Source organism: Passer domesticus, chromosome 7, assembly GCF_036417665.1.
Source record: "Passer domesticus isolate bPasDom1 chromosome 7, bPasDom1.hap1, whole genome shotgun sequence".
Taxonomy (NCBI): domain Eukaryota; kingdom Metazoa; phylum Chordata; class Aves; order Passeriformes; family Passeridae; genus Passer; species Passer domesticus.
This window is the reverse complement of record NC_087480.1, coordinates 16912424-16939923: the sequence shown is the minus strand read 5'-3', so window position 1 is coordinate 16939923 and position 27500 is coordinate 16912424. Positions and strand designations below refer to the sequence as shown.

The 27500-nt window shown below is 44.7% G+C and overlaps 1 protein-coding gene across 2 annotated transcripts; it reads left to right on the top strand.

Annotated features, from left to right (window-relative positions):
• The first annotated feature begins 353 nt into the window (after positions 1-353).
• On the top strand, positions 354-27500 carry ATP7A (ATPase copper transporting alpha). 2 transcript variants are annotated; one of them, XM_064427185.1, is made up of 23 exons: positions 354-457; positions 6571-6713; positions 9412-9901; positions 10658-11389; positions 12149-12349; positions 13269-13432; positions 14040-14201; positions 14839-14915; positions 15096-15321; positions 16262-16495; positions 16773-16864; positions 17324-17451; positions 17608-17762; positions 18061-18195; positions 19401-19595; positions 19781-19963; positions 20248-20461; positions 21107-21253; positions 21699-21841; positions 22139-22342; positions 22862-22979; positions 23692-23794; positions 24132-27500. In XM_064427185.1, the coding sequence occupies exons 2-23, from the start codon at positions 6606-6608 to the stop codon at positions 24406-24408; spliced, it is 4488 nt and encodes a 1495-aa protein (XP_064283255.1). In that variant the 5' UTR covers positions 354-457; positions 6571-6605; the 3' UTR covers positions 24409-27500. The 2 variants fall into 2 exon arrangements, with proteins under 2 accessions (XP_064283255.1, XP_064283256.1); XM_064427186.1 differs by lacking the exon at positions 354-457 and adding an exon at positions 514-653.

The following is a 27500-nucleotide window of genomic DNA, read 5'->3' as shown; positions in this document are numbered from 1 at the left end:
TTTGAGTTGGAGAGGCTCCACAGGAGCAGGCAGTATCCCAGGATCAATGGGACTTTCCTAATGAATTCTTAGGAAATCCCAGAACGATTTGGGGTGGGAGGGACCCAGATTTGGGGTGGCTCCAATCCCGTCTCTGCGTTTAACTTCTGTTTACAGTAGAAGTAACCAGAGAAATGAGGCGGGAAAAGAACGGTTACCGCCTCACGCTGGTGTTTGATGATCCCAGGCTGGTTTGGGTGGGGAGGGCCCTTGAAGCGCACCTGGCTGCGGTGGCGGCGGGCGGGCTCCTGTCGCGACATGGCGACAGCGATGGCGGCTGCGGCCCCGCCTTTTCCCGCCGCCATCACGTGCCCGCCGCGTCACGTGGCGGCGGGCGGGCCGAGCGCCGGTCACGTGGCGCGGCGGGGACGCGCCCGGCGGTGCCGGGCCGGGAGCGGCGCTCGGAGCCGCGGTCGCGGTGAGTCGGGCCCCGCTCGGGGCTCCCCTCCCTCCCTCCGGGGCGCGGACCCGCATCGGGACCCCGCCCTCGTTGTTTCCCTCCGGCAGCGCGGACCCGCCTCGGGCTGCCGCTCCGCCGATCTCCGGGGCTGTCCCGGCAGTGCGGACCCTCGCGGGGCTCCCGCTTCCCGCCGGGGGCGCTCCCGCCGCCTCAGGTGCGTGCGGCCCCGCTTTGCCCCGGTGCTCCGGGCTCTCCCCGGGCCGTTGTCGCCGTGTTCCCGGCGGGGAGGGCTGTGCGGGCGGCTCGGCGGAGCCCCTCACAGACGGGAGCGTCCGGGCCCCACGACCCGCCCGGCTCTGCCCAGCCCCGCCGAGGGGCCGCCGGTGTGTGAGGGTACCCCAGCCTGAGGGGACGGGGCTTCACCCCGGAGCGCCTCGGCAGGCAGCCCCGGGGCCCGCACGGCCGCTCCTGCTCAGCCGCTTCCCGGGGCAGCGGGGCCGGGGCCGGGGCTGTGCTCGGGGAGCCCCCGCGGTGCGGGTCCTGGCCCGCGGCAGTGTGCGAGTGTGCGCTCCCTCGGAAATGTGCCTCTGCTGCTGCTGTCACTGGCCAGGGAAAGTCTCGGAGCGCGTGAGTCACTGAGCTGCTCTTCCAATTCCGAGCTGCTCCTCTGGAACTCCTCAGCGTTTATTCTGATGTCACCTTTTGCCACTTATGATGGCAAGCGCCTTTTTCTAATTAGAAGCATAGTGTGGATATTCTAGAAAAGGGCAAATAGTTGTTGACGATGCTTTGGGGTGAAATCTCGCAAAAATGAGCAAGAACAACACAACTGTCGCTTCCCTGTGTTCTGGAAATTGTATGTGAGTAGTGTAAAGTTAAAATCTTAAAATCTTTCATGCAGTCAGCAAAGGTTGAGTTTCTGTACTTAAACACTTGTTGAATTGTGTGGATGTAAATAGGCAGAGATTTGGTCGTGTGGGACTTTGTGTGTGTGAGAATGCCCCGTGTGAGCACAAACTCAGTTTGATTTGGGAGATACAGGCTAGATTAAGGAGGAAGTTTTTCACAGAAAGAGTGGTCAAATACTGGAATCATCTGCCCAGGGAGGTGGTGGAGTCACCATCCCTGGATGTGTTTAAAAAAAGACTGGATGTGGCACTTGGTGCCATGACCTAGTTGAGGTGTTAGAACATGGGTTGGACTCGATGATCTTAAAGGTCTCTTCCAACCTAGAAATTCTGTGATTCTGTGATTAGGAATTAATAATTATAAGGTATTTTCTTAGTAGAGAAAAGACCTGAAGCTTTTTCTCCTTCCCAGGTGGCCAAGCAGGGAAGCAAAAGCTAACATTATATGTAGTTTGCTGTCTTACTCCTCTTTTTACTGTATAAGGCATTCCACCTTGCTCTGCTGAGTGCTTTGAGACTGAGCTTAAGGCTGAAGAGCCCCCATTGACCTTGGTATGCTTACATAAAAAGGGGTTATAAATTATATTCTACTCATAATATTTCCTATAATTCTTCCAAGGAAACATTCATGTTCTCCAAAAATCTGACTTCAGGAGGTTGTGGAAAGCCAAGAACTAGTTAAAGGATTTGCTAAGAATTTGTCTCAAGTACTGTAAAACTCATTAGAAATTAAGCAGAATGTTTGCAATGCGTGCTTTTATTTTTCCCTGTGCAGTTGGTACAGAAATAAATTCCCTGAGAGCAATTTCCACGCTCCGCTGACCAAGCAAGCCTTGTTAAAGTCTTGAGCAACATGAATTACAACCTATTTAAAGTGTCACGTAGCTGTGACATTTATTGCAGATGCACAGTTTCTCTCTCAATGATTAAGCCTCATCTACCCATGGGCCTATCATACATATCTCCTACCTAGTCACACTTTCCAGTGGCTCTGTTTGCCCATGAACCCTATAAAACCTCCTTCTTCCCTGTTGGACCCATCTCCTGTAGCACTTTTCAAGCCCAAGGGTGAGATGATGCAGCTTTTTCCCTTTCCTGCCCTTTGCTCTTTTCCATAGGTCCCTGCAGACACTGAGGGACAGGCACCTTTTTTCCATTTAATGTAAAAAGTAATTTAGCTTTCTGCTGCCATAAATAAAGAAGCTAAGTAGCACTTGGCCATTTAGAAATTTAATAAAATCCAAAGGCTGTAATTAAACTTGCGAGATTCTGTTGCTGGCATTTGTGTGGTATTTGCCAAGCTGTGACCTCTTTTAACTTCAGCAGCTATAAATGCAAGGAATTATAAACTGGTGAAAACTGGAGCTGTGCAGGTAACCAGGAGCATCTCTCATCCCTGGTTGTATCCCTGCTAGTCCCAAAACTGGCCCAAAGTGTGTCTGTGGGGCACAGAGCTCTGCTGCTCGGGGATGCCTGGGTGTGCTCAGGTATTAGAAGCACCAAGGTGCCTTTTTAGGGCTAAATGGGATTATTGAGTTTTTACTGGTGTTGTAACTTCTTCTTTGCATTGCTCATTTTTTTTCTTTTCTTGATAGTGTGGGTTTATGAATTACATAACTTTGACCTCATTGAGCCTTATTTCTTCAGGTATTTTACTTAGTGACTGGTGTTAGCCCATCAAAAAACTCTTTACAGAGATGGATGAGTGTCTCAGTCACCTTGTGCATGATCACTATTGAATTTGCCTTTCCATAGGGAGAAATTTCTGTTGGAAGTAGAGATCACCTCTTTCTGTTGCTTCATTTAATTCACAGAAACACTAACTGACTTCCTTCAAGAAAATGGAACTAAACACAGAGCTGGTAACTCCTAAAGGGAACTGCCATTTCTTTGTGCTGTCAAATCCTGAAATTCTTTATTAATTGTTGGTAAAGGTGTTTTATAGATGGAACAGTTGGTTAAGAATAAAAGCATTATTTTTCCTCTAAAACCTGTGTAACCTGTAACTTAGCATCTCAGGTCTTTTCAGGACCTCAGCTTCAAGTCTTTTCTCTGTAAGAAAATAAATTATAATTAAAAGGATGTGTCCATGCTAACTTGCAAAAGCCATTGATGTGGAATATACGGATTGCTGCAGATATTTTGACTTCTAAGTCTATTTTCTTGGGAAACTGTTGACCCAAATGAGGAGAACTGGGATTAAATTGTTAATATTTGTCTACCTTTTGTGTGCATCTAGTCTTAATTCATTGGTGTAACAGGTGTTTTCAGTCTGCTTAGTCATTGACTTCAGGAGGAAATATTTCATTCAAGTTTCAGCCAAATTCTTTGTACCCTGAAGCACTTGTAAGGGAGGCAGAGCATCAGAAATAAAATGAATATGACAAGGTGGACTACAGCCTGAGATGAAATTTAGGCTTAACTGGTTCTCATGGGAATTTTGCAAGAGGAGGAAAAAAGGATTTGTCTATTTAGAGTCACTGTGTATAATCCTACATTTAATTCTGAGAACAAGATCTCTTTGAAGCTTCAGGGGCACTGGAAATGCAGACAGTTTGGCTTTTGGAAATTTCAGCAAGGCTGTACAGAAAACAGAGATTGAGAAACAGCTCATAACAATGCAGTGTTAATAATAATGTGGCTGATTGAAGAGACCATTAGATTTGGACATGTCTCATCTTTTAGAGAACTTTTTTTTAAAATGAGTATAAAGACTGTTAGCAACCTGCAACAAAGCAAATAAAAATCCACAGTGGTTGTCTTCCCCAGCAGCAGGGAGCTGTGAGTGATGCTCATGTCAGAGAGATCTGGGTCATCCTTAAAGGAAGGTCAGAGACCAAAACAAAGAGCCAGTTTGGTCCAACAGATAAATTCTAGTGATGGAAGTTCTGGTTTCAGTCCTAGTAGTTCAGGGCCTTGAGGGGTAAAAAAGGAAGTATTAATTTTATTTTTTTTTTCTTATGCCTACATGGTTTTTCTTTTAATTTCAGCCTCTTCCAGGAAAGGGTTTTCTCTGCTGTGTTTGTAAATGAGTAGCAGAAGGGCAAGGAAACGGAGTGAGAAAATGGACACTTTGTCCATACAAACTGTAATAATAATAGAAGTGAAAAGAAGTTTAATGTTATTTTTACACATTTAAACAGTTGGGTTTTGAATGCGTTGGTAGCAGTGCTGCTGGTTACTGTAATCAGTGCTAATTCAGTGTACTGTGAGTGTGGCTGTTTGTTTGACAGAGAGCCTTTAACATTGTATCCTGGTTTTGTAAAAATGGATATTATTGTACCTGCAGCTTGAGTCTCTAAAACCCAAACCCAGGAGGGCAGGCAGGAGCTCAGCTGTGCCCAGCTCTCCTCCAGGCAGCATCTTGCCATCCTTTGATTATTTTAGACAGCATCCCACAGCCAAGTGTGCCCTTACTTTATTTTTGTTTTCAACGTACAGTAACAGGGCAGTTCAAGTTGGTCATGTACCTGAAATGCTTTTAAATTCACATCTCCACACCTTACTGGAGGGCAGATTGGTTCTGTCTGGGCTGTTTGATTTTACCCCCATGTGCCTGGTTGTGCTCACAAAGCTCCCTGCTCGTTTCAAGTGCTTTTTGCAGCCTGATTTGTGTCTCAGGCTGTGGGAGTGTTGGTGTGTCCCTGACTGGGGTTACAGTGCTGTCCTTGTTTGCTGGGTGTGCCCTGGCATTCCTTGGGGACCAGCTGGGGCACACAGGATCACGTTTCAATGGGATGGCAGGACAGCAAATGTTTTCTTAGGTAACTCAGTGGTTTTTCAATATTTTGTACCTCTGAGTGTGCAGATCAGCCTGAGAAAGGAGCTGCTGTATGAAATTTGCTTAAAATACACTTTCTTCTTGGTTGCTGTTTTTTGTGGCAGTTGTGCATTTCTGTAATGTGTGGGTATTCACACACAAATATTGAGTGTTTCCAACAACTCAGCTCCTGCAAGAGCAGGGGAGAGGTGAGATCTGTAATAACTCCTCAGGTAGAGTTGGCTTATTTCTATTCTAAGCAGGGATGAGATGTATTTAATCTCTTGGAAAAGTCAGTATATACTTCAGCCAGTTTTATACTTCTTTTACTGCCTGTTAATTAAGTTCAACATATAGTTTCTGTGCATCAGGGAGGTAAACTTCAATGATGAAACTTCCTTGTATTCTTACGTGGTTTGTGGCACGTCTCAAAGTGAAAGCAGAACCCTTCAGGCCTTCTGTAACGGGGAACAGCCTGGAAATGTCACCATGGAGCAGGAAAAAATTATTTTACTAAACATCAATGTAATTGAGTTTTCCAAGATAAGTCCTCAGGGTAAGAAAACAAGTTCAGCCTGTGCTTCACTTCAGCTCCTCAGTTACTCATCAGATTTTACTGCTGCTTCCATTGCTGCCAAACATTAACTGTGATCATTTCTTCCCTGGTCACTGAACTCTGTCAATAAAACCTTGCATTACTTTTTGCTACATATTAAAAAAAAATCTGGAGATTTTCTTATTGTCCCCTCTTTCCCCCTCAGTCACTTAATTGCATTTAATTTGCATTGGGCAAAATAAGTCCTTCCCATTAGCTGTTATTTCTACAACTTTCATTTAGATTCAGTAATTTTTTTTGTCGTGGTCTTGTTTTTATGAGCAAAAACAGTAATTAAACTTCTCAGAGAAGCAGAAATGGGACTTTTCTAGATGAGGTGTGACAAACAGCTTGATGTGCTGTCTGGGCTAACTTCAGTATCACTTGTTTTTGCAAACAGAGGGCAATATATGACAGAGAGATGTGGAACAGCAGAGGTACCAGCTGATGTGCCATCTCCTTGTTTTGTCATTCCAAGAGTTGCTGTCCCTCTCTCTCTCTCCTGCTTCCCTCTATAATTTAATATCTCACACCAGTGAACCACAGCTTGCAGTGTGTAATTAAATGATCTCCTGTGTAACCCAAATTGAATAACAGATATCTGAACTCTTTGCTGTTTTGAGAATTCATGGGAATAAATACGTGGAGTTTTCCATTCTGTTGATACCTGCTCAGGTTCTGACGTCTTCCAGGGTTCCAAGTGGGGAAGGAATTCCTCTGTTAAGCCCTGGAATCCCAGAATGGTTTGGGTTGGAAGGGACCTGGAAGCTCCTCTCATCCCAACCCCTGCCACGGGGACTCCTTCCACTGCATCCCTGTATTATTTCAATCTGAAATCATTAGGAACTAATGTCCTGGTTGGTTTTAGCCAGCAGCAATGAGCAGACCTGAGTAGGATTCACCATGGAGGCCAGGTCCGTGGCCATCGGCGTGGAGGGGATGACCTGCAGCTCCTGCGTGCACAGCATCGAGCAGCGCCTTGGCAACATGAGTGGCATCCACAGCGTTCAAGTGAGTGACTCTGGCACTGCTTCTGGCAAAGCTTTGGGTGAGAAACTGTGAGAAATTGTGCTCTGAGAGAGGAAAATAACGTAGGGAGAGTTTATTCTGATGTTGGAGGTGCATTGGTGTATTTCTGGTAAATACAAGAAAAACAGGTGCTGGCTTCGCTGCAGAGGGGGTTAAGTCATTGTTGCTCTTAATTGGTTATCTGCTTTACAATTAATTCAGTATTGTGAAGTAATGGGGGGAAAAATAAGGCAAGAACAAGGTTTGTCCTAATTCAGGCTTTCTTTGCCTAACTTAGTGTTTTAACTTATTTCTTAGCTCAAAGGAGATAAACTAACAATGCTGCTTTCTTCTGTCATGGGCTAAATACTGGACTGTAGAATATTCCAGGGTGAGCTGATCATCCTTGCAGAATACATAATTTTACAGTAGTTTTCATAATGGAAGTAATTTAAAAGCTGGCAGACTCCTATGAATTTTGTAGCCCAGCCTGTGGTAGAAAGAACAGTTCTAACCACAGAAAATTGAGAAGTTTATTTATTTAGTATCTGTGTTCTGAAAACATCCTCCTACATTCTGTAGTTGTTGACTTTACTCCAAAGAAAATAATATCTTCCTGGTTTTATCAGCAGTTGACACCTGTTTTATGGGGATATCTTAGGTGAACACTTCCCAGAACTGGGCACAATTTTAATTTGGGGTTGTGTGAGCATTGTCTGGAGCTGGTTTTGCAGGACCCGTTGCTGTGCACTTCCCCTGCAGAGCAGGTGCTGCACAGCTCAGAGCAATTCTTTGTGCCCTGAAATAGGTGTTTGTGTACAGAAATTTTGGTTAAAAGCAGCAAAATTTACAAGACAGATAATTTTTCCTTCAGCTGTAGAGGAGCTTTAATGTGAGTTTGTGCTGTGACAGCTCTGAACAACCCCCTGTGCATGGCCAGATAAATCACGGGGTGTCTGCAAGCATGAACCCAGATAAGGCTAAAAGCAGCCTGGAAAATTATACCCCCAAACTCTCTGATTTCAGAATCTTCTCTTTCTCATTATTCTAGCAAAAGATGTCATTTTGTCAGCCTTGTGTTTTCTCGGGTGATTTCTGAGAATACACAGGTGACTTTGGATAGGATAAGGAGATTTGTACAAGGTGCATTGTCAGTGTCCCTTACAAAAGGAATGAAGTAGGTTTTTAAAAGGACAGTATTAAAGCTTTTGTGTTTAGGTTTTCTGGTAAATTCAGCTTATCCCAAAGCTGAATGCTATTTCAAAAGATGCATTGCAAAACCTTAGTCTGAGTAGAGCAGGACTCTTAAGAAACTTTAAGAGGCTATGTTTAGTAATTATCCTTCTTACAGCATCAAAGCTTCAGTCTAGGCAGATCAGTTGGTTCAGAAAATTCTCTGGGAATAGTAAAACAGGGATTTGTGTAGTGATTATGAATTAGGTCAGCAAGGGACATGAATGTTAGATGACTAATACAGACAAACAGCTGCTTTTAGGTTATTCTGCAATTAAACCCTTAAATGTCCATGTTGCTAATTCTGCTAAGGCCCATAATTGGGACAGAAATGAGGAAAGGTGGTTCTTAAAATGATTTAACTGATATAATTTAATCATGGCTGTGGTCTTTAGGTTGTACCTTTGCCCAGAGGAAAGATAGAATTGAATTGGTAATGTGTTGGGCCTCTGGCAGGCATTGCTTTTTCTTTTTGGAAACTGCAGTTATTGTGTTTGATATATCATCTGTTGGGAGCAAATTAAATTGAGGCTATGTGTATCATCAGATGGGAAAGGTTATTACCAAATGAGGATGTCTCTGGATCACCAAAATGTACAAAGAGAGGAAAACCAGCTTCTTTAATGTTTGTCACATATCAGGTGTCTAAAGTGAGTTTTGGTGAAGTCTAATGCAGGTTTTTGCTCACAGCAGGTTACCAGCCTGAGCCTCCCTTGCCTGGAAATGCTGGGGTCCTTTCACTGCTGCTTAAAGCTGTGGGTTTTTTCAGAGTGTTTTTTCTTCCCTCTTTGTAGCCTGGGGGCAGTTACTCCTAACTGCATTAGAATTTCTGCTAACTGATTCTAATTTCTTCTGTGGGCTGTTTTGCTCCAGGGGTTGAATTGGGTTAATCATCCTAATTGAAGTGAATTTGGCTCTGGAAGTTTCATTGAGTGCCTTGGTGCTGTCTGGGTGTTGCAAGTAGAGGTGCCCAGACAGACTGGTAAAGGATGCTGGAGGTGGGATCTGTTCTCTCCAACTGGCAGACTCTGGATGCTGGAGCTGGGAGTGGGGCTGGGATCTGTTCTCTCCACCAGACAGACTCTGGATGCTGGAGCTGAGCCTGGGGCTGGGATCTGTTCTCTCCACCAGGCAGACTGGTAAAGGATGCTGGGGCTGGGATCTGTTCTCTCCAACAGGCAGACTGGTAAAGGATGCTGGAGCTGGGAGTGGGGCTGGGATCTGTTCTCTCCACCAGACAGACTCTGGATGCTGGAGCTGAGCCTGGGGCTGGGATCTGTTCTCTCCAGCACTGTGGTTGCACAGGAGAGCAGGAGTTACCCAGTGTGCCTTTGCTCTTTGAGGTGAATGGTGAAAGTTCTGGAGGAGTATTGCTAATCTTTACAAGTCAAAGCAGTTTCCATCTGGTGCAGTGTCAGCTCCCAGCTCTGTGGTGCAGTTTGCTCAGTTGCTTTGTTTATCTCTCGAGGTCTCTCTGGAGGACAAGAATGCCGTTGTCATCTACGACTCCAAGCTGCAAACCCCAGTGACTCTGCAGGAAGCCATCTGTGACATGGGATTTGATGCTACCGTGGCTGATTCAACCCCACAACCTGTTCTACCTGACAGAGTTTTCCTCACCCTGCCTGCCCAGTCAGCCCTAACGCCCAGGCAGATCTGTGCCACGCTGCTGAGCAACAAAGGGATCCTGGATGTGAAAGTGTCCTCTGACCAAAGAACTGCAGTGGTGACGTTCATCCCTTCCATCACCAACGGCAGGCACATTGCCCAGATGGTGCCAGGAGCAGATTTGAGCATCTCTGTGCCAGAGGTGACACCTGGAACGTGGGAGGATTCCAGCTGGTCCCAGGCGAGCAGCGCTGTGCTGCGCCTGAAGGTCGATGGCATGACCTGTCACTCCTGCACCAGCACCATCGAGGGGAAGCTTGGCAAACTGCAGGGAGTTCAGAGGATTAGAGGTAAAACCTTAGTGTGTTTTTATGGAAATTGAAGCTGGCAGATTGCAAGGAATTCAACAGATTAGAGGTACATCTTTAGTGACTTTTTATGTAAATTGAGGTTGGCCATGCTGTTTGTCCTCTGATGGCACTGCAGGTTTGAGATGAGACAGCTGAGTGTGACAGTGACTCTTTGTGGGACTGGGTATTTAATTATGTTTTTACTGGGGACTAGAAATGAAGAAAGGAGCCCACATTGTGAGAAGGATCTGGCTCTTACATGGGTGATGGTGTTCAGTGATTGTTTTGCATTTAGTAGACAACCTGGAGTAGTTGTGTTCCATAATTTTATTATGAGTTATAGAAGTCTCTAATAACTGATGTCTTTTAAAATTGTAATTAATAATAGTTCATGTTTTCTGTCCAATTAAAAATCTAAAAAGCAAGCCCAGCTTACTGATACAGTTAGCTTTGGGATAAGTGTATTGCTATAGACCCCAAAACAAGGATAAATTCAGTAAGAAGTAGTGATGCCATTTATGAAAATCTTGAGGAAAGAAGGAAAATTTGAGGAGGAGTTGAAAGTTGTTGTAGTACTAGACAAAAACTGGTTAAAGAACTAAGTTGTTTGACCACTGAAATCAATGAAATCTCCTTTCTGTTGCAGTTACATTTCTGGCCATTTAAAGTGTTGCTGGAAAGCTTTGACAAGATCCTGTGATGTGGTTATTATGCTTAGGGCAGTGACACACACTTATTTTATTGATTAATTTCCAGTGTCCCTGGACAATAAGGAAGCTGTTGTTGTCTACCAGCCTCCTCTAATCACAGCAGAAGAAATAAAACAGCAAATTGAAGCAGCAGGTTTCACAGCAGCCTTCAAAAAGCAGCCTAGACCCCTGAAGCTCAGTGGGATTGACCTGGAGAGGCTGAGGAATGCTCAGCCCAAGAGCTCTGAGGCATCACAGAGAGAAAACTCCAGTGGGGCTGGCACAAAGACAGCTGTGTTCAGAGTTGAGGGGATGCACTGCAATTCCTGTGTCCTCAACATCCAGAGCAGCGTGTCGGCGCTGCCGGCGGTGGCGAGCGTTGTGGTTTCTTTGGAGAACAAATCTGCTGCTATAAACTACAACCCAAGCTTAATTAGCATAGAGAAGCTGAGGAAAGCTGTGGAGAATGTGTCTCCAGAGAGGTTCAGAGTCAGCCTTCCTGAGGAGCATGAGAACCTGGCACTTTTCCCCATGCTGGCATCTCCCCTGAAATCTCAGCCTGCTTCCAAGGATCCCAGCCAGCCCCTCACTCAAGTCGTTGTGATCAATATTGAGGGTATGACTTGTAACTCCTGCGTGCAGTCCATCGAGGGAGTGCTGTCCCAGAAGGCAGGTGTGAAATCTGTTCATGTCTCTCTCCCAAATGGAACTGGAACTATAGAATATGACCCACTGCAAACAAGCCCAGAAGACCTGAGGTCCTCAATAGAGGATATGGGATTTGATGCATCTTTTCCAGGTAATGACATGTGAAACTTTTGAATTTACAAGGATTGTGCAGTTATGTTTAGGATTTGGTACCACCCAAGATGAAATTTAGCAGCTGACATACACTTTGTGCTTGACAAGAGAAGTTTTATATCTTCACTGCAGATGAGATCATTAAAGATAATGTGCACATCCTTTAATACATCAGATTGATTCAAATGTTTGAGGTGTCTAGCAATATAAATATGTCAGATAAATGCTCTTTTATGTCAATAGCTGCAGAAGTGGTTGGGTGCTCACATTTAGTCCTTTTCACCCTGTTCCTGCACAAACAGCATCCCCTGAATTGCTGTAAGGAGCCTGTAGTTCCAGAGCCCCTCTGTAAGGTTAAAAACATTGGTTTTGCTTATGAAACATGCACTTGCTTACAAGTTCAGCTTTGTGCTCCAGGTAAAGTCAGTGAAATTGTGTATGAAACTAAGGTTGCAATGCACAGGTTTTGCTTCCAGCTACAGGAGAGGACAAAGGATGTGCAACAAAGACAATGAGGAAAGTAGTAACAAATGAGCAAAGTAGCAACAAACCAGTAAGATGATCAGTGGCCCACCTTTGTCTCGTTTTCTTTTGCTGACTCTGAACTACAGAGGGGTGGGTGGGTCTGTACACACTGACAAGGTGAGTACAATCACAGTTTCCATGTTCAGTCCCAGTGAAGAGCAGTGTGTCTCAGCAGCTCATCCCTCCCTGCTCTGGCTGTTCACACTGTCACAAACTGCTGTCTCCTTTGCAGCAAAGGCAGAGCTCCCTGTGGCCAAAGCTCAGCCTGAAGCACAGCTGGACTCTCACAAGCCTGAGCCACCCTCCAAAGTGCCACCAGCCCACCTGGGCAGGCAGGAGAGCAAGACCATCTCCAAGTGCTACGTGCAGGTCACAGGGATGACGTGTGCCTCGTGCGTGGCCAACATCGAGAGGAACCTCAGAAGGGAGGATGGTGAGATGGCTGTCAGCGTGGTCTGCTACATTTCCAAGCATTTGTTTGAATCCTTCTGGATTTTGCAGTGTTTTTAAGGGATGGGTTGTCAGGACAGGTGTCCTCCTCACCTCTGGCCCATAGGGTGGGAGCAGGGACATCCTTGCTGCTTTGTGGACGTGCTGCCCAGACTGTGCTATTGCAAAAGCAGCAGCTGAGCACTCCAGAGAATATTGGGATCAAACAGGGGATCCTTTTGAAGGAAGAACAGCTCTTTCCTGCTGGAGGGAGGTTCCCAGGTGTGCAGCTGAAAGGCAGAAGCAGATGTGAGCTTTAGGGAGCTGTGAGGAAGGACAGTGTGAGTGGATTAAAGGGACACGGGTTAATTTTAGCTCTGCAAGTCAGGGCACTGGTGTCTGTGATTATATTTGCAGGAACAAATGACCACCTGACTGTGATGTAACAGTCATTAATGCAGACTGTGTTTAATTATCATAATGAAGATGGATGGGTTTCAAGTCAGTCTGGATTTTAATTTTTTTCATCCTAGAAAATGGATGAATCTAAATCCTCTCAGTGCCCAGTAGGATTGCACTGTTAGATCTGCCCTTTCTCATACAGGTTCTCCTTAGAAAAGGTTTCCAGAAATGGTGAATGCAGATTAGAGAAATATGCAGCACTGTGTTTTAGAAGAACTTATTTTAAGGAAAAATAGATATTTTTTTCCTATAGCAAGGACAGAATGTTTCTAATTAGACTGTTAAAGGCATGCTGCTCATGTGGAGTGATGCTTTCATCTGTCACACCTGCACTGAGGTGCTGGTGTAGCTTCCAAACATGAGATGTTTGTCTTTATATACAACAAGGAAGCTTTCCCAATATCAATAAATGCAGGATGTTTCCTAAGCCTGATCTGCCACTCACACACTTCATTTCCTAGGAATCCACTCGATCCTTGTTGCCCTGATGGCAGGGAAGGCAGAAGTGAGGTACAACCCTGCAGTGATTCACCCTGCAGCCATTGCAGAGCTCATCCGGGAGCTGGGCTTCGGAGCCACCGTGATGGAGAACTGTGGGGAAGGAGATGGCATCCTGGAGCTGGTTGTAAGCTGATCATTAAACCCAGCCACCTTCAGCTTTTATTGCTTTTAGCTGTTGGATGTGCCTGTGTTAGTGCCCACTGCCTAGAGTTTAATAGTGTAATAGAGGTTAATTTATAAAACATTGAATATAATGGTACATCAGGTGTGTATCACAGATTTTATCTTGTCCTGCAAACTGTGCTGGCTTACTACTACTACACTGAAAATGCAGAGAACTATTCCTGTATTTTTCTTTTTGCTCTTCCTGTTGCTAGAATTTACTTAATCTTTTTTTTTCTTACTTTTTGAAGCTGAGTGTAGTTCAGTGTCCCCCAGCTCTGAGACTGAATATCCAACAGAGCTTTAGCAGGGCTTAATATCCTTGTCCCTGTGCTGTGCTTCCTCTAGAAGGGTTGGAGGGGGCTCTGAGCAGCATTATCCTGTGGGGCTGGAGCTCGATGGTCTTTAAGGTTCCTTCCAGCCCAAACTATTTTTTGATTCTACAGTGCTCACACCCCAGATCAAAGCAATAAATAATGCAGCATAGTCACAAGCACTTTTCTTACTTGTTAAGGTGCATTTGCAGGTAAGCTGTGCTTTGCCAACAGGAAGGAACCTTTCTTTTGCAGGTGAGAGGGATGACCTGTGCCTCCTGTGTGCACAAGATAGAATCCACTCTCATGAAGACCAATGGTGTCTTGTACTGCTCCGTAGCTCTTGCAACCAACAAAGCCCACATCAAATATGACCCTGAGGCCATTGGTCCTCGAGATGTCATACAAGTGATAAAGGTGAGTTTCATGTAGGCACCAAGTCTCCTAAAATATCCAGTGTCCTTGGAAGAGTTACACACCCCAGAAATAGAAGGAAAGGCTGTTAAAGCAAAAAAATAGATCTCTCTCCTTCCATCTTCTGTCATCTTAGTGCAGGTTTCAGCAGCTAATTTGCCTGTTCTAGCTTAGAAATGCTCTGTTACAAGTTTGCCTAAGTTTTTAAAAATAAATACTGTGAAAGCCAGGTCATGGTAGACTTGGAGATACCAGCTATAGGGTTGTAGAAAAATCAAGAACATTTATTTAAAAATACTGTTGCAGGTGAGCAGTGAAATAAATTTCTCAGCCTTCTCCTTCAGTTTCTCAATTTCTGTGCTTTAGGAACAACCATTTTGAAAAGCCACATTTTAGAATAGTATTTTGTTCCAGAAAGGTTAATTTCTACATCAGATTGCTTTTCTCTTCTTGAAAAGTAACTAAATAGTAGTAACAGACAACAGGAACTAAACAGTAATAACATTTTATACTAGAAATGTTAATAAAGTTAATCAAAGGTGAGACTGGCGCCATCAGTAATTTGGCAATAACTGAGCACAAAGTGCATTTTAGAACTGACTGTTCTCTCTTTTTTTTTGTTGTGCTTTTTTTCCCTTAGGATTTAGGTTTTACTACTTCCTTAGTCAAAAAGGATAGATCTGCCAGTCATCTGGATCACAAGCAGGAAATCAGGCAGTAAGTATTCCTGAACATACTAAGAGTCCATAAACATGATTCTTCTTTGTTACTCAACCATCAGTCTATGATTTTTTTCTGTGACTGTGCAGACTTACTACTTAAAATATTCTCCAGCACTTGACTGCAATATCAAGTGTTTTTTTCCTTTTTTTTTCTTTCTCTCTTTTTAAATCTGAGGTGGAAAAGGTCTTTTGTGGTGAGCCTGGTTTTCTGCATCCCTGTGATGGGGCTGATGATTTACATGATGGTGATGGACAGCCAGCTCTCGCACGCTCACGCACACCACAACATGAGCAGTGAGGAGATGGAGGCCCTCCACTCCTCCATGGTCCTGGAGTACCAGCTCCTGCCAGGATTGTCTGTCATGAATTTCCTGTCATTTTTACTCTGTGTCCCTGTACAGGTGAGTGGGGTTATGCCAGCTCCTGCTTTGTTGGGCTTAAATGCTCAAATTGGAAGGTGATGAAGAAATTAAGTTTAAAAAGTGAATGCAATTGTGCTGATGCAAAATGCTTTTGAGGTTCTTATGTGCTTCTGCTGTTGCCAAAATAATGGGTGCTGGAGACTCCAGGGGCAGGGCAGGCTGTGGAGAGCTGCTCTGTGCTGGTTCCAGGCTTCTTTCTTCTACCTCTGTCAAGGCTGGGATTGCAGGCACTCGAGATGGTGTTTCATGTTCAGACTCAGCTGTTTATTGTTTCTTATCAGTAAAACAGTCTCACTGCTGTGAGTTTGGCAACTTTTCATTAGAAGGCATAAAATGGCCAACAATCTCTTGTTACAAGGTCTTTTAAGACTAAACTATCCAATTAAGAACTGACACCTAGATTATTTTCCCTTTTAACCCAATAACTGATCCCAAAGAGCCCACAATGCAGACTTTTCTGCCCAATTACATAAAACCACTCAAACCCATGAAGAAGAAGGTGAAGAACAATCAGCCACTGCCCTAAAACCTCCATCTTGCCCCATATATTTTGCAATATTCTAAATCCTTAAACTTTTTCACCCTGTGATATTGCACATTTCTAATCAAACTGCACACCCACAATCCCAGTGTTAGCAATCAATTTTGGAAGCCTTCTCCAAAGCCTCAGGTCAAATACAGAATTTTCTTGTGAGTCTGTGCCCTTCAGCATAGAAAGTTTAAAATTCTCAGCATGCAGAACTCCAGCAGCTGTGCACCTGAGGTGGGTCCTGAATCCCACTGGGAGGGTCTGAGAATCCCTGAGAGTGCTGTGGGAAGACCACAGAGCTGGGATTTTGTTCAGGGAAAGGGGCAAATACCACAGATAAAGTGGAGAAGCTGCTGCTGCGTGCTGGAGCCGTGTGAAATGCCCTTGCAGGTGTTCGGGGGGTGGCACTTCTACATCCAGGCCTCGCGAGCACTGAGGCACAACACAGCCAACATGGACGTGCTGGTGGTGCTGGCCACATCCATTGCCTTCCTCTACTCCTTCATCATCCTCCTGGTGGCCATGGCTGAGAGGGCCAAGGTGAACCCGGTGACGTTCTTCGACACGCCGCCGATGCTGTTCGTGTTCATCTCGCTGGGCCGCTGGCTGGAGCACGTGGCCAAGGTGAGCACGGCAGACACCGGGGCACTGAGAGCCACCAGGGCACTGAGAGCCCCTCCACACCCTGTCAAAACGTCCCCTGCAACAGCTCTGCTGGGTTCTTTAACCTTCTGTGTTGTAAAATCACCTTTAATAACTGAACTAATGAAAGTTGGGCTTTGTATCAGAGTGTTTGCAGAAAATGTTTTTTTAAAAGGGTAAATTGCAACATACACAGTTGTCATTTACCCAGCTTTTTTTTAATAGTATAGTCAGAAAAATATGAAAATTATTATTCTAGGGTAAAACCTCAGAAGCACTGGCAAGACTAATTTCATTACAAGCTACTGAAGCTACTATTGTTACCTTGGGCCCCGATAACGTTCTTTTAAGGTACCTTGCTTTATCATTTGCTTTTTCTGTTGTTCCTTTTTTGTTGTTAATATGCTTAATTCACAGACAAATTTTGCTATTCCATAGAACTATGAAGCAAATAACTTCAGATTATGCTTAATTCACAGACAAATTTTACTATTCTCTAGAACTATGATTCCAATAACTTCAGATTTGCTGGCAGATAAAAACATTAAAATGCAGAATTAACACTGCTCTGCTTTGGTTTATTGGTTTATTACTTTTTTTCTGTGATAAGACAATTAGTGGATTTTCTTAATTGGAAAGTAAATAAAATTATGATAAAATAGGCCATTTCAAAGAGCACTATGACTTTCTTGTTATCATTTTTGTATGCACTGATGCCAGCCAGTGGGGTTGTGTTTTGTGTGCAGTGCCAGCTCCTTTGCTTGTGTCACTCCAGTTCTGGTCTCTTATAAAACCTTTGCACCATTGCAGTGAGGAGCAAGTGGATGTGGAGCTGGTTCAGCGAGGGGACATTGTCAAAGTGGTCCCAGGAGGCAAATTCCCAGTGGATGGCCGTGTCATTGAGGGACACTCCATGGTGGACGAGTCTCTCATCACAGGTCAGCATTTGCTTTTTCCTTTAAGTGTAAAACTCTTCCTTTAAACAGCTCTCCAGAGGGGAGGTTGAAGCTGATGTTCCCCCCTGTGTTAGGAGTTGGCAGCTGTCCCAAAGGTGCCTTTTTGAGCAGTGCTGTGTCTTGCTGCCCTTTTCTCAGGTGAGGCCATGCCTGTGACCAAGAAGCCTGGCAACACAGTCATTGCAGGCTCCATCAATCAGAACGGGTCCCTCCTCATCTCAGCCACGCACGTGGGAGCTGACACCACTCTGTCCCAGATTGTTAAACTGGTGGAGGAGGCCCAGACCTCTAAGGTAAGAGTATCACCCCATTTAACACTTGAGGTTTGCTGTCTCATGCAGGCACCAGCACACAAATCACTGCAGAGGTGGCTGAGACTGCTTGGATTTGAATTGCAGCTGCATAATGAAGGATCCTGCTGAATAAGGGCTCTGATCCTGTCTACAGAGCCAAGTCTCATCCTCTTATTAAGTAAATCTGTAATTACGAAGTGTGGCAAGCCAAGTGTGCTGCAAGCAGCAGCTGTGATTCTTCTCTTCTGTGCCTTCTGACACAAACATGATGGTGCTGAGTGATGTTTCTCCTTCCCAGGCTCCCATCCAGCAATTTGCAGACAAACTTAGTGGCTACTTCGTTCCTTTTATTGTGGCTGTCTCTGTGGTTACCCTTTTTGCCTGGATTATAATTGGGTTTGTGGATTTTGAAATAGTGGAAAAGTACTTTCTGGTAAGTAAATCTCTTTAAACACCTTCTGAAATATTTAATAAACAGCCTTACAATTCTATTAGACTGCAGTGGTTCTCTTTCTGGATTATCCTTGCAGGCAGTTGCTGACTATTACTGCTTTTGTTATTACATTTTTTACATTATGTATTTTTTTATATTATATCATTCCTGTGTTTATACTTGGAGAGAATCCACAGTAATTAATCAACTCTTGTAAGCTAGGATTTTTTTTTTAAAGTTAATTAAAAGAAATTTAATATTAAATATTGAAAATTTCCCACCATCCATCCCTCCTCTGTGGGAAGAAGTCCCTCCTGTCACAAGCTCCAGTTATGTATGTAGCTCTGTGTAAATTCATCCTGGCAGTCAGTGGAATTCATCTTCATTACAAATTCCAGAGGAGGGTGAGGATTTCAACTTGGACTTAAGCGTTGCTTAGAACATAGGGTTTCTTGTTTCAAAACTATTTCTGATTAGAATTTCTCAGTTTCCAGGAAAGCCATCTTTGTATCTGCTTTTTTTGCTCCTTACTATATATATCTTTGATACAGTATCTTTTATTACAGTGCATCATTAAAGAGTTGTGGCATGTGGTGTCTTGTTTAGGGAAATGTCCTATGAATAAAGCAGTTGAGAGTAATTCACAGAATTCACAGAATCACTGGGTTGGAAGAGACCTTAAAGATCATCGAGTCCAACCCAGCCCCAACACCCCAACTCAACCCTGGCACCCAGTGCCACATCCAGGCTTTGTTAAACACACCCAGGGATGGGGACTGCACCACCTCCCCGGGCAGCCATTCCAGAACTTTATCACTCTTCCTGTAGAAAACTTTTTCCTATTATCCAGCCTCTATTTCCCCTGGCACAGCTGCAGGCTGTGTGCTCTGGCTGTGTCAGTGCTGCTGCAGAGAGAGCCCAGCCCCAGCTGAGCACAGGCACCTTCCAGGAGCTGTGCACAGTGAGGAGGGCATCCCTGAGTCTCCTTTTCTCCAGGCTGAGCACCCCCAGCTATCAGTGGGTAGATGCAGTATAGAACACAAGTTGGTTAATTAATCATTAATTTAATCATTCATCTTAGGTTTTGCATACTTTGCTGAGTATTAATGCTCAGCAGATGTTTCCAACTTCCAAGACAATGTGTAGCCAAATGTGTTGTTCCTGTTGTTTAATTTCTTCTCTGACCAAGTCCCCTCCATGCCCAGGGCTACAACAAGAGCATCTCAGCAGCAGAGGTGATCATCCGCTTCGCCTTCCAGGCCTCCATCACGGTGCTGTGCATCGCCTGTCCCTGCTCGCTGGGCCTGGCCACCCCCACCGCCGTCATGGTGGGCACGGGCGTGGGCGCCCAGCACGGCATCCTCATCAAGGGCGGGGAGCCCCTGGAGATGGCACACAAGGTGAGCACGGGTGCCCCGAGGCTGCCCGGCCTGCTGTGTTCTCTGTGGAGGAGATGATGGAATGTCCAGCTCGGGGTGTTCTGTGTTAGGTCATGGCTCCGTGTTTGGTGTTAGTGGGTGCTTTTCCAAGGAATCTGCACCTCCGTGCTCGGTTCATTGAGTGAAGTCTTCCTGCTTTCCTGCAGGTGAAGGTGGTGGTGTTTGACAAAACAGGGACCATCACCCACGGCACTCCCGAGGTGATGCAGGTGAAGTTCCTGGTGGAGGGGAACCTCCTGCCCCGTCACAAAATGCTGGCGATCGTGGGGACAGCGGAGAGCAGCAGCGAGCACCCCCTGGGAGCAGCAATCACCAAGTACTGCAAGAAGGTGAGGGAGGGGCTCCCACACACTGCCTGCTCTCCCTGGGCAAGAACCTCAGTGGCAGGACCTCCTCAATGCCACAAGACTGCTCATGCAAATTGAGTACTTGCTCTGTTTAATTGAGGAGCCACATAAATCACACCATATTAGAGGCACCATTCAGATCTAGATTTTGATGATTATTTCACTCCTCCTCTTTGTTCAACTGCACTTCAATTTTGTGGGCTTTATAATTGCATCGTGCTTTTATGTATTTAAAAACTTCATCAGTTTCTATCCTCTTTTTCTAGGAGCTGAACTCAGAAACCCTTGGGACATGTACAGATTTTCAGGTAGTTCCTGGCTGTGGCATTAGTTGCAAAGTCACCAATATTGAAGCATTGCTCTACAGGAAAAACAGAATGGTTGAAGAAAACAATGTTAAAAATGTGACACTTGTGAAAATTGAGGAGAATGCAGACGAATCAGTGCAGCCTGCTTTGATCATTGATGCTGAACTGCCAAGTAAGTTAATTCTGGGTTTGAGAATAAAATGGACAATTTTTGTCTTTGTCTTTAGGATCCTTAGGAATGAGGTCACTTATTTTCTCCTTGGAGAACTGGGCTGATGTCAAGGCACACATTAAATAGTTGCTCATTAGTTTATTTCATGCTCACACATCGCTCAGAACATTTAAGTTAAATACAATTTCAACTTGCATGTTGAATATGGGAATGGAAAATCAGACAGGAGTTGTCTGTCAGCTCTCTCTGGCTTTACTTTGCTTCATGCCAGGTTACTATTTGCTAGCCAAAATTATGTGTATTTGCATAACTGGTTAGTTTTCACTCAAAAGCAGCTCACTGTTAGGTCTTTCAAGTCCATTGGGCTGTTAATAGAAATCAGAAGCACTGAAGAGGTGTCTTGGTCCTTTACTGTCCTTTGACCTGTGGTTTTTGGCCCTCTGACATGGGTGACTCCCCAGGACTGAAGAAATGTTGGTGTCTCTCTTGTGAAGGTCACATGAAGAGATGGCAGGGCAGAAAGTGTTGAGGAATTCTTTCTTTCTGTTTGGATTCCCTGCAGTGCTGTTCCAGTGCTGGGGAGCCTGGCTGGGACGAGCTGCAGGGAGGCTCCCTGGTTATCCACATTGTGTTTTCTTCCTTCAGCTACTGTGACCTCTCAGAAATACTCAGTTCTCATCGGGAACAGGGAATGGATGACGAGGAATGGCCTGGTGGTGAAAAATGAGGTGGACAAAGCCATGATGGAACACGAGCGGAGAGGCCGCACAGCTGTCCTGGCAGCTGTGGATGGTGAGCTCAGGGCTGCTGCTGTGTTCACTTTGATTGCCACTAAATATCACATGAAATGTCACATAAATAGAGATGAATAAGTAGTGATGTCATAGCAGCTACAGCTGAAGCAGAGTCATGGGATGAAAAGAGATAATTAACCAGTTTTACAGCACTTTCTTATGGGAAAGGCTCTTCCTGCACTTCTCAGCTGACAGGACAGTTGGGCATAATAATACAGTGCAAAGACTTCAAAGAAAACAAAAGGGGAAAAAGGAGACAAAAAAGGAAATTTTATTTTATTGTGGTTGGACAGTCCATGTTCTGTCTTGCTGCCTTAATTCCTCTTATCATCCCACCTTTTACTGTCAGTATGAACTGGTTCTGGAACCGAACTTACTGGGGGAAGTTAGTTTTTCTAAATTGAAAAAGATCTTCATTACAAACACTTTCTTTCTGTTTTCAGGAGTGCTCTGTGGCTTGATAGCTATTGCAGATACTGTGAAGCCAGAGGCTGAGCTGGCAGTGTACACTTTGAAGAGCATGGGCTTAGAAGTTGTCCTCATGACCGGTGACAACAGCAAAACAGCCCGGTCCATCGCCTCCCAGGTGGGCTGGTGGCCTGGGGCTGGTTTCAGCAGGAAGGGTGGTGTGGCATGTTCATATTGCTGCTGGCTACTCTGCTGTGAAACATGGTTGTTTAAAAAATTTGGAATCAAGACTGCAAGAAGTTTTTGAATGGAAGTTAACATCAGCTCCAAATTCAGAGCTGTTTTTGTATCGTCAGTTGCTCTTTAGCTCATGAGTGATAAAATGGGTTTCACTCTTCCTGGCCACATCATTCCAGGCAGGAGCTTTGACAGCTGCTGGAAAAGCTGTGTCCCCCCTCTCTCTCTCTCTGTTCAGGTTGGCATCACCAAAGTGTTTGCAGAGGTCCTCCCCTCGCACAAAGTGGCCAAAGTGAAGCAGCTCCAGGACGAAGGGAAGCGGGTGGCCATGGTTGGAGATGGGATCAATGATTCCCCAGCCCTGGCCATGGCCAACGTGGGGATTGCCATTGGCACGGGCACGGACGTGGCCATCGAGGCAGCTGATGTGGTTCTCATCAGGGTAAGAAATCGGTTCAAGGGAGCTGGTAGGAGGGGTCAGAAGGCCCAGGATGGTCTGGGTGATGCAGGGGTGCACAGTTTCCATCAGCTGGAGCAGAGATTGTCTTCACTGTGTTCAGTGCAGTGATTATCCCATGAAGGAAACTTCCAGGTTTTCTGGGTACTGCAATTTTGGGGTAATTAAAGTTTGAGAGAGACAAAGGAAGACAAAGTGACCTGTCCTTTGGCAAACATTAATTACATTTGGGTAACTCCCCATGGCACCTCCAGGGTGCACAGGCACTTCCTCCTGCACAGCAGCTACTCCCTGGGAGGCTGTGGTCAGTGTTTGGAGCTGTCCTGGGAGGGGCTGTGGACATCACTTGGATTGTGATGGATTGGCCTGAGCAGAGCAGCCTCCAGAGGGCTCACTGTGATTAGCCTGTTACATCCAGTGCTCTGTAGTGAGCTGTAACACAGCAGACACCACCTGTGTGCCTTCTGTCTCTCTGAGTGCTCCAATAAACATTTTCACTTGCAGGATGACCTGATGGATGTGGTAGCAAGCATAGATTTGTCCAGGAAAACTGTGAAGAGGATCCGGATCAACTTTGTCTTTGCTCTGATTTATAATCTCATTGGAGTTCCCATAGCTGCAGGTGTGTGAGTGCTGCCTGCACTAATTGGATTGGGCTCAGTGAGTAGAAGATTGCAGTGATTTGCTGTTGAGTGGGAGAGTTTCCACTGTCTTTCTTTCTGGCTGTCAGTAAGGGCAGAGTTCTCTGCCCAGGGACATTGCATTGGGATAGCAGTGATGATGCCTTAAGTATTAGCTTTTATATTTTTCAGATTCTCTGCTGTTTTAGTGTGGAGTTCTGAGCTTCATGTTAAGTGTTGGTAAAGGGAGACAAAACAATTCCTGCTCTAGCTGGGGACCAAGGACAGCCAATAACAAATTTCAGGCCCCAAAAGCATTAACCATGGTGAATTGAAGAGAGAAAAACAAGCAGGATGGGACTTCATAACCTATGAAGTGAGCTGTACTCCTCCCACACTATTGCTTCTATGGATGTGCTCAGCACATCAAAATAGCTTCAAGATAAAAGGTTTATTGAAAGAGCCTGATCCTGTGAGCAAGCAGTTTTATTGCAGGGTGGGCAGGACGTGCCACCTCTGAGTTTCAGACTGAGGTTCTAGTTGAGATAAACCACAAATCCTTATGTGTTAAATATTGGTCATTTAAACTAAAATCTCATTTACTAGCAAATTAAAAAACAACTATAACTGGACAGTCTGTGTGAAATTGTATCTATTAATATATGAATAATGCAGTGTTCCTGCTCTGAACTTACTGCTGATGTAATTTTCTAGGTGTCTTCCTGCCCATTGGTTTGGTTCTGCAGCCCTGGATGGGATCTGCAGCCATGGCTGCCTCCTCAGTCTCTGTTGTGCTTTCTTCTTTGCTCTTAAAGATGTGAGTAGGAACAGTCTTGTGGTTTGTAACTTGGATTTGAAGCTCAGGTCTTTTACTTTGAGTGACAGAAAATAAATGTGGGACTGAGAGGGCTTTTGAAGAACAGTTCACAAGTCTGTGTTAAGCAGACAACAGTGTTTAGAAATGTAATTTCTAATGGGAAGAGATATACAAACCAGAAGTGGTCAGAATGGGGAATTCTTTAATGACCTTTGTGTGTTTGTGAGAAATCTTGTCGGTCAAATTATAAATGCCTCTGACTTGTGCATAATCAGTTCATATTTCAGTGTATTTCAGCTTCAGAGGTATTGATATATTTCGGTTTCTCCTTGCTTAGGTACCAGAAGCCGAGCTCTGAGAAGCTGGAGTTGCGTGCCCGTGGCCAGCTGAGGCACAAGAGCCCGTCAGAGATCAGTGTCCACGTGGGGCTGGGGGAGAGCGGGGCTGGCTCCCCCAAGCTGAGCCTGGTGGATCGAATCATCACCTACAGCAGAGCCTCCATCAACTCCCTGCTCTCAGACAAGCGCTCCGTGAACAGCGTCGTCCTCAGCGAGCCAGACAAGCACTCGCTGCTGGTGGGGGGCTTTGGGGAAGATGATGACACAGCTTTGTGAAAGACTTGCTCCTCTCATCCCAAAACAAAAATATCCTGAAGCAAAAAACACAACCAAAACAGCTGTCGTGAGGTCTGTGCATGTCCTGATCCTTGTGGAGGTCTTCTGGATGCATTTCTTCTTCAGTGTAGAGGTAGTTTTTGCAGTGACTTTCCAGGGTCTCTTGTGGTTTTTAATCTAGACTTACCAAAAATATCTGGTGCAGGGCTGTTGATGCTCACAAACAGGGCTGTGTTCCCATTCCATGGAGCTTGCAATATAGCATTTATTTTGGCAAATTGTCAAAATACAATTAGGGAAACTAAGGAAGCAGAAACTGATTTCCCAGCCTTATACCAGGCTATTTTGTGCATAGTGGAGTTCAGTACTGTGTTAAAAATTGTGAATTTGTATCTGCAAAATCCTGGAGGTTCTGTTCGCAGAGAGATGTGCCTTACTTCAGGACCCTCTCAGTCCCACAGCCTGCCTTCTGCCCAAAATGGGTCCTCTCAAATGCCTTTTCTTGTTGTCAACATCTGGTTCCAGCTTTTCACACTCCAGGCTTCAGATCATCTCCATGGGATCCAGATTCCTGCATGGCAGCAAACAGGAGGTTTGGGACCATGGCCACACTGAGCTCTGCACATCCTGCCCTGAGACTGTCTGCCCTCAGGAAGGTTGTCTGGGTTGGGAGGTTTGCTCATTCCCAACCTCTCCTAAGCCAAAAACTCCTGCAACACCTGAATGCAGTATCTGTGTGAGATGGTTTTAGCCAAAGTGTCAGATTTAGGAAGGAGCAGTGCTCACCACCAGGATCCACTGGCACTACTCCAATGAACCAGGGGAGTTTGTCACAGACTGCCTGTGAAGTCTTTACAGTTCAGGCTTTGCTTGTGAAGTGTCTGTATTCTAGGAATGGCCCAGCATTGGTTGATCCAAACCCCCTCTGCTTGTTCTGTGCAGATCCAGGCATCATGAATTCAGACAGTTGTCATTTGTTGCTGAACTGCAATATCAAAATGCAGCTCTTGATCATGGCATCATTCATATCAAAAATATCCTCAGTGAGAAAGAGATGCTCATCAGCAATAGCTGGTTACCTGTTTGTTACTCCCTGACCCTTGCTCTCCACATCCCCTGCTGAGGCAGTTGTTGGTAGGAATTGTTGGGTTCAATAATGTTGAATTTCATTACAAAGTGCAGTCCATGATGTAAACGTGTGCCAGTCGTGCTTGTAGAGGAGAAATACTCACTTTGGTGAAGACAAAGAGATTCTCTTCAATGTTCTGCTTTTTAACTCAAAGCCTGACGTCAGGGCACAGAATGTGTATGTAAAAAGTCCTGAGTAAACAGCTCTTGCATTTTATCTGAGAGCCACCAGAAAAATCCCGTTGAGTGAGAGCAGGAGAGCTGTGCTGGGGGATGTGTTGTTAGGAAATCAGGGTGCCTGTATTGCAGTGTGCTGCTGCTTCAAGAAACTAAATGGTTCTGTAGCAGGATTTGAGTTCTTAATATCTCTACATGAATATAGAGTATTTTTATAAATTAGATTACAGCTGTATGTGATATGTGGTGTTGTTACATGCTGAGATCTGTCACTGCACAGCCATTCCATGAGGTTTTGTTCTCAGTTTGCAGCAGCAGAGCTGTTCTTACAAAGCAGATTGTTACCCAGAGCTGTTTGATCGTGTGAGGATGGGTTTTAGTGCTTCACAGTCATGCCAAGGTCTCAGTTGTCTTGTTTATCCACCCTCCTCCTCCGTGTCCCTGGCATGGTTGTGCAGGTGTAAGGGAGGCATTTACATGTTTCTGTCTGTGCTGTGGGTGCTCTCAGCCACTCCTTCAGATGGGACTTTGAGTGCTGGCTGGGGAGTGGATGGCTTGGAAATGCCACATCACCCTCCCACTGCAGGAGACAGGGAGGTAATTCAGGGTTGAATTCCTGGTGAGTAAATAAAGCAGCATTAAGAACTTGTTCAACAATTTCCAGATATATTTTTAGAGCACTTTATCTTCAACCTTTTGTTTTCCAAATGCTGTGTAGGTTGAATGTTTACAGCTTTACCTCCAACTTTTTCCCAACACAGGTGTTTTTTCTAGGCTTTATCATTTTCTGTGAAACTCTGTGTTTGATCCAGGTACAGCAAAATAAGGCTCTTTTTCCAAACCAGGACACTTAAAGAGTTGGACACTTAAAGACCAGGACACTTAAAGAGGTGCAGCATGATTATCAGGGAGTAAGGAACAGCAGTGCTGGCTGGGGGGGATGTGGGAGCAGCTTGTAGGGACAGCCAGAGGATCAGGCTCTGGGGAGAGGAAATAACTGAGCCCAAGGCGGGGTGGGGGCAAGGTGGTTGTGATAAACTTTTCAGATTTTTTGAAAGCAGGTTCTCTGTCCAGCACTCCCCAAGGGTGAGGTAATGACTTCTGGGATGTTTATCTTGTGATTAAAATATTACAAAAGGTGCTTTACGTTGAACAACCAAAATCCCTTTCTGTTTGAATGTACAGTACAAGTGGAATCATGTGTGGGAGCTCAGTGTTTTCCCAAATGTAAATGTTTTAATATGTAAATAGGTTGCTTCTGTTGGAGACAGTTCAAATTTCTGAATCCAAACTATCACTTGGAAACACTCAGTTACAAACAATATCGTATTAGTCCTTTGTCTATTTTATTGTTTTCTGTGTCTAGCTATTTATACACCTGTGCTCTATTTAATAAAAAAGTACATATGCTCCAGGCTTTAAAAACTACTCTTTGAATCTTACCAAACTTACTTTTAAAAGAGTTTAAAACACTTGAAATTTTATACAAAAAAAAGTGAAGTTGCCAGAACACAATGGAAGCAAGAAAACACTTTTATTTATTAAAAACTATGCTTATTTTTTTGCTTAGAACTTGCAACAAAATGTTTTAAACTGGAGAACTATTGTTATTCAGTTTTAGGGATTGAAGAATGGAGAAGTGAATGCTGGTTGGAATGTTAATGTAGGGCTGTTACAGTTCTTTGCATCTCAGAACATGTTGTCTCACGTTTCCTGTTCTTTTAAGACTGTGCCTCCATCATTCTAATGGCAATTATAAGCTCTGTAATAAAAATGTAGCATCCAAA

Coding starts and splice junctions, on each gene's coding strand:
- ATP7A (XM_064427185.1), top strand. CDS start 6,606: ATGGAGGCCAGGTCCGTGGCCATCGGCGTGGAGGGGATGACCTGCAGC. Junction 6,714..9,411: donor GTGGCATCCACAGCGTTCAA/GTGAGTGACTCT, acceptor TTATCTCTCGAG/GTCTCTCTGGAGGACAAGAA. Junction 22,343..22,861: donor CTGATGTGGTTCTCATCAGG/GTAAGAAATCGG, acceptor TTTCACTTGCAG/GATGACCTGATGGATGTGGT.